This window comes from Ranitomeya imitator, chromosome 4 (genome assembly GCF_032444005.1).
Source record: "Ranitomeya imitator isolate aRanImi1 chromosome 4, aRanImi1.pri, whole genome shotgun sequence".
In the NCBI taxonomy this organism is placed as follows: Eukaryota; Metazoa; Chordata; class Amphibia; order Anura; family Dendrobatidae; genus Ranitomeya; species Ranitomeya imitator.
The window spans coordinates 236,133,173-236,145,641 of record NC_091285.1 but is presented as its reverse complement, the minus strand read 5'-3'; the positions used below and the strand labels follow the sequence as shown (position 1 = coordinate 236,145,641).

General features: G+C 43.0%; 1 protein-coding gene across 1 annotated transcript in view; it reads left to right on the top strand.

Moving 5' to 3' along the window:
* PPM1H (protein phosphatase, Mg2+/Mn2+ dependent 1H) overlaps positions 1 to 12,469 on the top strand; it is a 298,038-nt gene that overhangs the window by 240,425 nt on the left and 45,144 nt on the right. The window contains exon 7 of the mRNA XM_069764438.1: positions 10,231 to 10,294. Within this exon, the coding sequence (XP_069620539.1) occupies positions 10,231 to 10,294 (64 nt within the window). The remainder of the gene's footprint in view (positions 1 to 10,230; positions 10,295 to 12,469) is intronic.

Genomic DNA, 12,469 nt, shown 5'->3' with positions numbered 1-12,469 from the left:
GACTTTTTGAATGGAAAATTAGCTCCAATTGTTAGCGGACACCATGTCGCGTTTGGAGAGCCCCCTGTGTGCCTAAACATTGGAGCTCCCCCACAAGTGACCCCATTTTGGAAACTAGACCCCCCAAGGAACTTATCTAGATGCATATTGAGCACTTTAAACCCCCAGGTGCTTCACAGAAGTTTATAACGCAGAGCCATGAAAATAAAAAATAATTTTTCTTTCCTCAAAAATGATTTTTTAGCCTGGAATTTCCTATTTTGCCAAGGATAATGGGAGAAATTGGACCCCAAATATTGTTGTCCAGTTTGTCCTGAGTACGCTGATACCCCATATGTGGGGGTAAACCACTGTTTGGGCGCACGGCAGGGCTCGGAAGGGATGGCACGCCATTTGGCTTTTTAAATGGAAAATTAGCTCCAATCATTAGCGGACACCATGTCACGTTTGGAGAGCCCCTGTGTGCTTAAACATTGGAGATCCCCCAGAAATGACACCATTTTGGAAACTAGACCCCCAAAGGAACTAATCTAGATGTGTGGTGAGGACTTTGAACCCCCAAGTGCTTCACAGAAGTTTATAACGCAGAGCCATGAAAATAAAAAAAAAAATTATTTTCTCAAAAATGATCTTTTAGCCTGCAATTTTTTATTTTCCCAAGGGTAACAGGAGAAATTTGACCCCAAAAGTTGTTGTCCAGTTTCTCCTGAGTATGCTGATACCCCATATGTGGGGGTAAATCACTGTTTGGGCACATGCCGGGGCTCGGAAGTGAAGTAGTGACGTTTTGAAATGCAGACTTTGATGGAATGCTCTGTGGGCGTCACGTTGCGTTTGCAGAGCCCCTGATGTGGCTTAACAGTAGAAACCCCCCACAAGTGACCCCATTTTGGAAACTAGACCCCCAAAGGAACTTATCTAGATGTGTGGTGAGCACTTTGAACCCCCAAGTGCTTCATAGAAGTTTATAATGCAGAGCCGTGAAAATAATAAATACGTTTTCTTTCCTCAAAAATAATTATTTAGCCCAGAATTTTTTAATTTTCCCAAGGGTAACAGGAGAAATTTGACCCCAAAAGTTGTTGTCCAGTTTCTCCTGAGTACGGTGATACCCCATATGTGGGGGTAAACTACTGTTTGGGCACATGCCGGGGCTTGGAATTGAAGTAGTGACGTTTTGAAATGCAGACTTTGATGGAATGCTCTGCGGGCGTCACGTTGCGTTTGCAGAGCCCCTGATGTGCCTAAACAGTAGAAACCCCCCACAAGTGACCCCATTTTGGAAACTAGACCCTGAAAGGAACTTATCTAGATGTGTGGTGAGCACTTTGAACCCCCAAGTGCTTCATAGAAGTTTATAATGCAGAGCCGTGAAAATAATAAATACGTTTTCTTTCCTCAAAAATAATTATTTAGCCCAGAATTTTTTATTTTCCCAAGGGTTACAGGAGAAATTGGACCCCAAAAGTTGTTGTCCAGTTTCTCCTGAGTACGCTGATACCCCATATGTGGGGGTAAACCACTGTTTGGGCACACGTCGGGGCTCAGAAGGGAAGTAGTGACTTTTGAAATGCAGACTTTGATGGAATGGTCTGCGGGTGTCACGTTGCGTTTGCAGAGCCCCTGGTGTGCCTAAACAGTAGAGACCCCCCACAAGTGACCCCATTTTAGAAACTAGACCCCCCAAGGAACTTATCTAGATATGTGGTGAGCACTTTGAACCCCCAAGTGCTTCACAGACGTTTACAACGCAGAGCCGTGAAAATAAAAAATCATTTTTCTTTCCTCAAAAATTATGTTTTAGCAAGCATTTTTTAGATTCACAAGGGTAACAGGAGAAATTGGACCCCAGTAATTGTTGCGCAGTTTGTCCTGAGTATGCTGGTACCCCATATGTGGGGGTAAACCACTGTTTGGGCACACGTCAGGGCTCGGAAGTGAGGGAGCACCATTTGACTTTTTGAATACGAGATTGGCTGGAATCAATGGTGGCGCCATGTTGCGTTTGGAGACCCCTGATGTGCCTAAACAGTGGTAACCCCTCAATTCTACCTCCAACACTAACCCCAACACACCCCTAACCCTAATCCCAACTGTAGCCATAATCCTAATCACAACCCTAACCCCAACACACCCCTAACCACAACACTAACCCCAACACACCCCTAACCACAACACTAACCCTAACACACCCCTAACCCTAACCACAACCCTAAGGCTATGTGCCCACGTTGCGGATTCGTGTGAGATATTTCCGCACCATTTTTGAAAAATCTGCGGGTAAAAGGCACTGTGTTTTACCTGCGGATTTTCCGCGGATTTCCAGTGTTTTTTGTGCGGATTTCACCTGCGGATTCCTATTGAGGAACAGGTGTAAAACGCTGCGGAATCCGCACAAAGAATTGACATGCTGCGGAAAATACAACGCAGCGTTCCCGCGCGGTATTTTCCGCACCATGGGCACAGCGGATTTGGTTTTTCATATGTTTACATGGTACTGTAAACCTGATGGAACACTGCTGCGGATCCGCAGCCAAATCCGCACCGTGTGCACATAGTCTAATTCTAAAGGTATGTGCACACGCTGCGGATCCGCAGCAGTTTCCCATGAGTGTACAGTTCAATGTAAACCTATGGGAAACAAAAATCGCTGTACACATGCTGCGGAAAAACTGCACGGAAACGCAGCGGTTTACATTCCGCAGCATGTCACTTCTTTGTGCGGATTCCGCAGCGGTTTTACATCTGCTCCAATAGAAAATCGCAATTGTAAAACCGCAGTGAAATGCGCAGAAAAAAACGCGGTAAATCCGCCATAAATCCGCGGCGGTTTAGCACTGCGGATTTATCAAATCCGCAGCGGAAAAATCCGCAGAGGACCAGAATACGTGTGCACATTCCTAACCCTAGCCCTAACCCTACCCCTAACCCTACCCCTAACCCTAGCCCTACCCCTACCCCTAACCCTAACCCTACCCCTAACCCTACCCCTACCCCTAACCCTAACCCTACCCCTAACCCTAACCCTATTCTAACATTAGTGGAAAAAAAAAAATTTCTTTATTTTTTTATTGTCCCTACCTATGGGGGTGACAAAGGGGGGGGGTCATTTATTATTTTTTTTATTTTGATCACTGAGATAGATTATATCTCAGTGATCAAAATGCACTTTGGAACGAATCTGCCGGCCGGCAGATTCGGCGGGCGCACTGCGCATGCGCCCGCCATTTTGGAAGATGGCGGCGCCCGGGAGAAGACGGACGGGACCACGGCTGGATCGGTAAGTATGATAGGGTGGGGGGGGACCACGGGGGGGGATCGGAGCACGGGGGGGGGAATCGGAGCGCGGGAGGGGTGGAACGGAGCGCGGGGGGCGTGGAACGGAGCACGGGGGGGCTGGAACGGAGCACGGGGGGTGGAACGGAGCACGGGGGGGGTGGATCGGAGTGCAGGGGGGGTGATTGGAGCACGGGGGGGTGATTGGAGCACGGGGGGAGCGGACACGAGCACGGGGGGGAGCGGAGCACTGGACGGAGGGGAGCCGGAGCAGTGTACCGGCCAGATCGGGGGGGTGGGGGGGCGATCGGAGGGGTGGGGTGGGGGCACACTAGTATTTCCAGCCATGGCCGATGATATTTCAGCATCGGCCATGGCTGGATTGTAATATTTCACCCGTTATAATGGGTGAAATATTACAAATCGCTCTGATTGGCAGTTTCACTTTCAACAGCCAATCAGAGCGATCGTAGCCACGAGGGGGTGAAGCCACCCCCCCTGGGCTAAACTACCACTCCCCCTGTCCCTGCAGATCGGGTGAAATGGGAGTTAACCCTTTCACCCGATCTGCAGGGACGCGATCTTTCCATGACGCCGCATAGGCGTCATGGGTCGGATTGGCACCGACTTTCATGACGCCTACGTGGCGTCAAAGGTCGGGAAGGGGTTAAACATCACTCAGCCATACTTCATCCAAAAATTGGACGCAGTCCCATCATGGAATGAATATAATTGATATAGCCAAAATTTCAAAGGAGAGTATCGGTAATCTATAAAACTATAGTGCAAGAGTAAATTGTGACTGGGATGAACCCATCAGCAGCTATGTAATTGTGGACAAAGTGTACTGAAGATTTACTTTTCTGCTGAGAATACCTGAGAACAGCGGCTCAGAAGAGGAATTCGAAGCAGAGAGGCTCGGAGGAGGAATTCCGAGAAGAGACCAGAGTGGGGAGGAAGCAGCCAGAAACAGAACAATGAGAGAAGAGTGAAAAGAAAAATCGAAAAAAGACAGGGGTGGGGAGTAAGAAGGGAAAATTTAGATGGAGAGAAGGCAGTTGGCCAGGAGGGAAACATGCAGTGGTGTAACTAGAGTCCGACAGGCCACAGTGCAGAATTTGGATCTGCCTTGCATGTTGGTCAGATGTATGGGCACGTGTTCTAAATCTTATAATCTTATAAAATATATGAGTTGTACCCCCTTCCCCATGATGTAGTAATGTTCCCCATCTTGGGCTCCTTCCTGGTATATATGTTCCTCATCCTGAGCCCATCCTATATATCTCCCCCGTCCTGGTATATATGTCCCTGGCCCCATACTGTTATCCTGGGTCCCATCCTGGTATGTGTATATGTACCCCCCTTCCTGGTATATATGTCTACCATTCTGTCGCTGTTCTTTAATGCATAGAGAGAAAAAAAAATTTACTCCCCGTTCCCTTTGCTCTCCCAGTGTGTGGCGCCCTCTTCTGAAGTCGGCAGCTGACTTAAGCTTGCAAGCAACGGGAGCGCATGACATCATTACCATGCATCCCCAGTCACGTACACACTGACTTCCGCTTCTGGCCTCTGATTGTCTGTCAGGGTCTGTGTGTTGCAATACACTTCACCTGAATGTGAGTCCGAGGACACACGTCCAGTTGAAGTTTCGCTGGTGTCGGCAGGCCCATCACCCACAAGGGCCCGATTGTGACCAAAATTGTTACGCCACTGGTGGAAACATGCTAGCTAGAACCTAAAATTCTAGGATGCTTAAAGGTGATATTTGGCAGGGTCCTGAAAGGCTATCGTGTAAATTCTGAACTTACTGAAGGAATTGTTTATATTGCAGGATAAGGTCATAAAGTCTTCCATTATCATTAATTTTGGAAAACCAAATGCCCAGGTAGATTACTTGCATTTCATTGTTAGAACGATGAAGGAACGAACTGCGTTGATCAGGTGACCTAACAAGGATTGTTTGTACTTTTTGGATGGTGATATCACTAAGGTGCAGGAGTAGTAATTCCAGGTCAGGGTGCATTTGGAACCCACGAGAGAGGAGATGATCGTTAGGACATCGTCCCAGAAAGACATAAGAATACAGTAAGCATGATTTCTTCTTCCTTCCCAGCTTCTGCAAAAAGTCGATGGCTGTAATCTATGCAGACTGGAGTGGGCCTGAAACCACCTAGAGGATTTTGTAATCAAATCCCTGGCACCTGAAGCAAATTGGCAACTTATGAGACAAGAGGAAAACCCTTTGCCCATGGTCATTAGATAGGTAGAGGTCAAATGCTGTTCCAAGCACAACATAAAAACCTACATGGGAACATCAGAGGGGATGGCAAAGAGCAGACCATCAAGGAGTATTTCAGGGAGTCTATATACTGTACTGTGTCCATCGCAAGATCACAGCAGATTTTATCCACTTCAAGTAAACAATATAGGATCTCTTTATGATCCCTTCTTACAACTGTATACTGTAAAGTGTGATCATATTTTTTCACCAATGAGTAACTTTTTTGTTTTACTAAATAGCTTACTTTTTTTTATATACATTAGGGAGCCAACATGCTTCATGACTAGTGATAGCGAATATACTCGTTACTCGAGATTTCTCGAGCATGCTCGGGTGACCTCCGAGTATTTTTTTTTTTAGTGCTCGGAGATTGTTTTTTTTTCGCCGCAGCTGAATGATTTACAGCTACTAGTCTGCTTGATTACATGTGGGGATTCCCTAGCAACCAGGCAACCCCCACATGTACTTATGCTGGCTAATAGCTGTAAATCATTCAGCTGAGGCGATGAAAACGAAATCTCCGAGCGCTAAAAAATACTCTAAGGACACCCAAGCGTGCTCGAGAAATCTCGAGTAACGAGTATATTCGCTCATCACTATTCATGACTCTTGCTTCACTCAGGAATGACATACTGTTGCCAAACTGAATTAATATCAGATCTCTGGAGCTGGTTAACCATTTGTACCTGCGTAGTGAAAGCAATGAAGTTGCTTGGACAAGTCAACGAGCTTCAAGAGGCCTTCTCTTTAATGCTAGGTTACAGGAAGATCTTGGATCTTTAGAAGTGTTGACCGAAACAATTAGTGCATTTTCTTCGGCAGCCACTCTCGCTAATTTGCAGTATATTTAGACTTTTTTCTTATAAATATTACATAACCCAATGTCCTGCAACAACAACAAATTACCAAAAACATTTTGCTCTGAAGTCATGGGACAGTTCAGCCATAGGCAATATCTGTATTTCGATTTTGTATGTTCTTCCTTATACTTGTGCTGTTTTCCTCCCAAAACCCCAAAATGGTTGTCCAAGCTTGGGGTTCAACAGTCTGCAGTCACTGTGTGACTGGAATTATGTAAGTTTCATACTTGTGGTCACATGACCACTCGCTCCTAGCGCTAGCACTGTACAATTCTGACAATGCGCACAATGAGGATTCACAACTCTGCCCCAAGCCTGGTCAACCCCTTTAAAAAAAAAATCTAACATTTCTCTAAAATTAACCTTAAATGGAATTTGGCAGCAGGTTTTTACTATAAAATCTAAGAGCACCATAACATGTGGCGAGAGAGCCTGATTCCAGCGATGTATCACTTGCTGGGCTGCACTTTGAATATTCACACTATAATTGTTCTGTGTGCATGTAATGTCATTGTTCTTGGCAGGTCATGTCTTGTTGTGCTGCCAAGAACTATGATTTTTAAAAAATGTAAAAAAAAATGTATTTTACCCGACCAACGAGTGTTTTTCTCAGTTAGCAGGTGATTGGTGAGGGTCGATAGAAATGCTCATTCCTTATAATCTGCAAATGTAAATGCACCCTTAATGATACTGAAAACTGTACTATGGTGAAGATTTTATTGCTGGATAAGCATCCGGTAATTGAACTGTCAGTGTCCGGGATAGGCAATAAAACCTTTGGGAGCTCTTTAAAACCCCATTACAACGTTGAGCGTAATAGTACGCCCACGTCGGACTCCCTTTGTTTTCCGGGCACATTACAGCTGATCTGTTCAGCTGACATGTGCCCAATACAGCCGCGGGTGGAATCGTCCACCTGAAACCTATGGAAAACCAAATCCGCTGTGCCCATGCTGCGGAAAATACAGCGTTGTAAGAAACTAAAGTCTGTAGCCACTGAGTAGTAAAGTCCATAGTTTGGGACTATATTTTAAGTCACATCCTAAAATTTATGTATTATTTTATTAATGTCACTGTTGTAAAGAAAAATTAAAATCGATACAGACCTCTCCACGGAGGGGAAGTGTCCCCCTCTTATTGAATATATGGGATTAATTACAGCTGGCAAAAACTAGGGAAGAGAAAGAGTGTTAACACTTCAACTTCCATTGAAATGGGGGCCTCCTGCAGTGACCAGATAATTACAGCAGGAGATTGGCTGGGAAGAAGATAACAAATCTGAGATCTGTTTACACTGAGGCGGAGAAGAACCTTTCCCAGGGATAGCGCTTCCTCTAGTCAAAGTATCTTCTTAGACATTTTGGAGCCAGTGATCAGTTAGGAGTATTGTGGATTTGCCTCAATCCGATATTTATGGGATATTTTCAGCATCGTAGCGAAGGGACGGACATAATACATTCACTCACATTAATGTAAGGCCATTTCAACCCCTTCAACATAATAACAGTCAAATGGATGGTGCTATCCAGGCCATGTTTCATCTCTATAGACAAATAAAAGCACGATAAATAAAAATGACGACAGTATCAAATCACTGGGGAACTGAACGAACATATCCTGTAAGTTGGGGATCTTATGGATTTCTGAAGAACCTAGCACATCCCACAAGCAGCCCCCATGTGAACTCATCAAGAGGGGTATGTGGGCACAACCTTGTGGTAATAAAAAGGAAAGTTTGGATCTCTTTTTGTTCATTCTGGAAGACATATGCTCTCTGAGAGGATCCCATTTTCCCAATCGGAGTGATTCCCTCAGCTAAGTTCTGGGTCATTTCCATGACATTAGGTTTAGTACTTTTCTTTCGTTATTCCTTTTTATTTTATGTAATTGTGTATATTTTATTGTTTTGTTCCCACTTTGTAACATCTTTGTATATTTTTTTTATGGCTACTCTTCTGAATTAAATATATAAAATTTAATAGCTCTGTTCCTCTTGTTCTGTAAACCGCGCTCCAGTAACTGGCCAACTTAGTAGTGGAAGGAGCTGCAGCCTTCACTATCACTCGTCAGCCAATTGCGTAATTATTCTGACAATTGAAGGCAACGGCTTATGTTCTCCTGACAAACTGGTGACAGCAGTGGACTCTGCTTGGTGTCTCCAGTGTCATCTGTGACGAAGTGGTAACTGTGGTGGGATCTGCGTTACCCCTCACCCCCACTCCTGCTGTTATCCTTGACAGTCACCTATGATGTTACATATCACATAATGTACACTGGTAATTGTATTTGATAAAGCTGTAGGCCTAAAGGATATTTAATATAAACTATGCATATGTAGTAGTGTTTGTCATTCCTCAGCGCTATGGCATTGATAAACATCCTCCTTGGCTAGTGTTTTGTTCTGATATTTAAAATCTAAAACGCTCATCCCCCGGAGCTCAACGTTCCCATCCACCTGGTTTACTTTTCACTTATCTTTCATGCTTTGTAGAACAAAGAATTTTTGATTGAGACAGGATGAGTTTTACTCAAGGACAAGTGAAACCCTGTAACCTTCAATGGAGACTGCAGCGCTGGAGTCAGCTCAAGGTTATGGAATTTATGAGCTTTTTAATGTTTGCTCCTCAGCATTTGGGAAGTGTCACTTGAAAGCTGCTCAGAAATTTTAGTGAGCAAAGATCCCGAGGTTAACGATTTATCCTGATTGTTCAAAGTTATGTACAGTAATTTTATGGAGTACATGTTAGAATCAAATGCCACTCTTACAATAAATGTAATGGTGTCGTCTGTGGAATTGTATGGTATTTAGAGACTGCTTTTTATTTATTTTTTTTCAAAAACTGCACCACTTATGTATATGCTGCTGAATCTGGCACCGAAGGTCAGCCTGGTTCACTTGAATTGAACGAGGTGCAGTTCCAGGCACTTCCTGTAGACAAGAGTGGTGCTGTTTGTGAAAGAAAGCAGACATGTTTTTCAATTTAATAGGACTGCTTTCATAATCAATATTTGGTTTTGATGGTAATCATTCTGTCATGACAGCTATTCCCAGTCATGTGAATCATCGTTGCATTTACTCACATAGGACATTCACCACCAATTTTTTTTTTATTTTAATGGCAGAGTAAAGATATGTACTAAATAATATATTGCATGCGTGTCCGTCCAGTAAATGATATTTTGTTTTCTGGACATGTTGTTAAAGTCCAAGGTTCATGATTGCTTGCCCTCCTTTTTTTATGAATTTTTCATGCGCTTCTGTGACTGTAGCCTAAGGCTTCATTGGCACTCATTCACGTATGAGAAAAACTGAAAATTTCAGCAGTGATTTTTATCAGTGTCATCTGAGTTTTCTTAGTTTGGTCACATTTTTAACAGTTTTTCTCATGTGAAGAACAAAAAAAAATGTCTCCAACTTCTTCTATCTAGAAGTCTATGAAAATCTTTTTTTTTTTTATTAACTTGATTTGCATTGTCTTTTTTTGTTCCGACACTCTGATCAATAACAGACATGTCTTTGCGATTTTGTGTGGACCGTTCATTATTATAGGTGTGAATGCTATCTGTGAAAAACACTGACATCGCTCATACATGAAAAACTGATGTGGGAATGAGGCCTAACATGATAAAACTAAATATTTAGTTATTGTGAGCAGAGATGACTGTCCAAGGCTTCAAACTTAGAGGTTCAGCTTTGCCATGTAGTTTTGAGCCAGTATGGATATATCAGGAATGTCTAGAAGAACAGTAGCAATTGTTGACGGTTTTCTTTTAATAAACGTGTTAAAAACTCTAACTTATTGCTTCCTATAGGGCTTACAAGACAATTGAGGACGAAGATTTAAAGTTTCCTTTAATATATGGAGAAGGAAAAAAGGTAATTGATTTCCTTGGTAGCATCAACTGACTTCATGCTAAACATAAGTAACCTCAAATTCCTACTTTTGTCTTAAACATTTGCTGTTAGTCCCTGTTCATATCAGAAAAATGGCCTCTGGTGTATTCGCCAGAGAGAGGTTTACTTACTCGTACCTACTATGCATGCAATACCGTGAGGTGCATCCATCAAAGGCCTCAGTGTTCAAAATTTAATACCATATATTTTACTTTTTTTTATGTCGGTGTGTGAATTCTACAGTTTACTTTGCTATTTATACCTTCTTTTTTTTCTTGCATACACAATTGTATACTGGCCTGACAAGACATTGGTTTGACCTCCTCCTGGTTTATGGAGTCTTCTTTTTCTCACGCGCTTTCTTTTTCTCACCCGCGCTCTTTTTCTCTCGCGCGCTCTCTCTTTCCGTTTTGGACTCTCTTTCTGCCGAGGGCTCTTTCCGTTAAGTGCTCTCTTTCTGGCTTTCTAATGAACTTTTCTCGGAGCTCCGGACATTGCGGCGGACTTCCCCTGGAGCTCCGGGGAAGTCCATGTTTTGGCATTTAGCACCGGACAGTAACTCTCTGGTATGAAGGCCGAACTTTTAACTTCGGGTTCGCTTACCTCTGCTTGTAAGCACCACACTTCTAACCTAAGAGACTGACAAACTCTGATAAATAAGCAAAGGTGGCCATAACCTAAGTAATGAACTATAGTATTAAAAATACTTCCATTCTTCTTTTAAAGGAACCTGTCAGGTCCCCCATGCCCTCCAAACCAACAGCATTCACCTATGTATGAGTGAAATCCCTGCCTAACCAGCCCTGTATGATGTTATTCAGTGGAAACACAGTATAAAAAAAAGTATAATGTCCTCGTTTGCTATGCTAATGAGGGCTTTAACTAGTTGATGGGGTGTTAGTTTCCCTAGACTAGTCAGCTTTCTTTCCATGTTATCACGCTCCTGTGGATGTGATAGCATATTTTGCACGAGTGGAGTCATCTCTAGCTCATGCAAATCTCGCGCATGCGCGCCTATCATTCCAGCAGCATCACTGCTTCTCTGAATCCTAGTGTATGCTTCCCGGTTTCAGAGGCACGCATTGCGCATGTCTGGAAGTTTACATGATAGCTGTTTTCACTCAATAACGTTATACAAGGCTGGTTGGGCAGGGAATTTGCTCATACATACGTGACTGCTGGGTTGGAAGGCATGGGGACCTCACAGGTCCCCTTTTAGGAACCTCCTGTTTTTACATGTATAGCAATAATGGAATTCATGTGTTCATTAATCACAGAAAGAAACAAAAACCATTCACAAATTGCTGTTTATTTGCTATATTATATGTATTGTTTGCAAAAAGTTTTTTTAGTGTGTAAAAGTGGCAAAATATTAAAAAACTATGTTTTATTAATCTGGTATCTCTGTAATTGTACTGACACAAAGAATAACATTGTCTTCTCACTTATATCATATGGGAAATGGCATAAAGAAAAATAAACTGAAATAATTCATAAACTGCTATTAATTCATTCTGCCTCTAAAAAATCAGAAAAGGGCTTGGTTCACATGTGCTCTACTCCCAAGTAATAGAATTTAGAGAACCCTCCTGATAAAACCTTTCAAAATAATGAGTCACACGGAGTCCTTTTGGACTCCATACAGTCTATGTTGAGTCACTCTCATTTTTTTCCGGCAGTGTCCCATGTGTTTAGGCATGCACAAAAGTGCAGTCAGTTATATCTTTGTGTGCCTCTTAAAAAAAAAAAAAAAAAAAGTCGGACCGCCAGTACAAAGGCCAGATGGAGTTGTGTGGTGCTGAATGAATTAGGTTTTCAGCAGATTTGGGCAGAAAAACTAATGTGAGTGCTCAGCGTAGTGCACAGGATAGATGAGAACTTGACCTTAAAAAATATATCAAAACATAAATAAATAAGTTACCCCAAAATATTACTAATAAGAACTTTAATTCTTCATACTAAAATAGTCCCCATTTAGGTCCTTCATCTATCAATGAATAATAGGGGGTTTCCACATTGCTGATATCTCGCAGGCTCTGGAAAAGCTTCATGATCCGACTCCCGCAACCTCAGCGCTCCTAAATCCAAATGGCACCTGTTCCCTACTGAGCCCTGTGTTAATATCCATATGTATGGCAATGTAGTAAGAACAACACA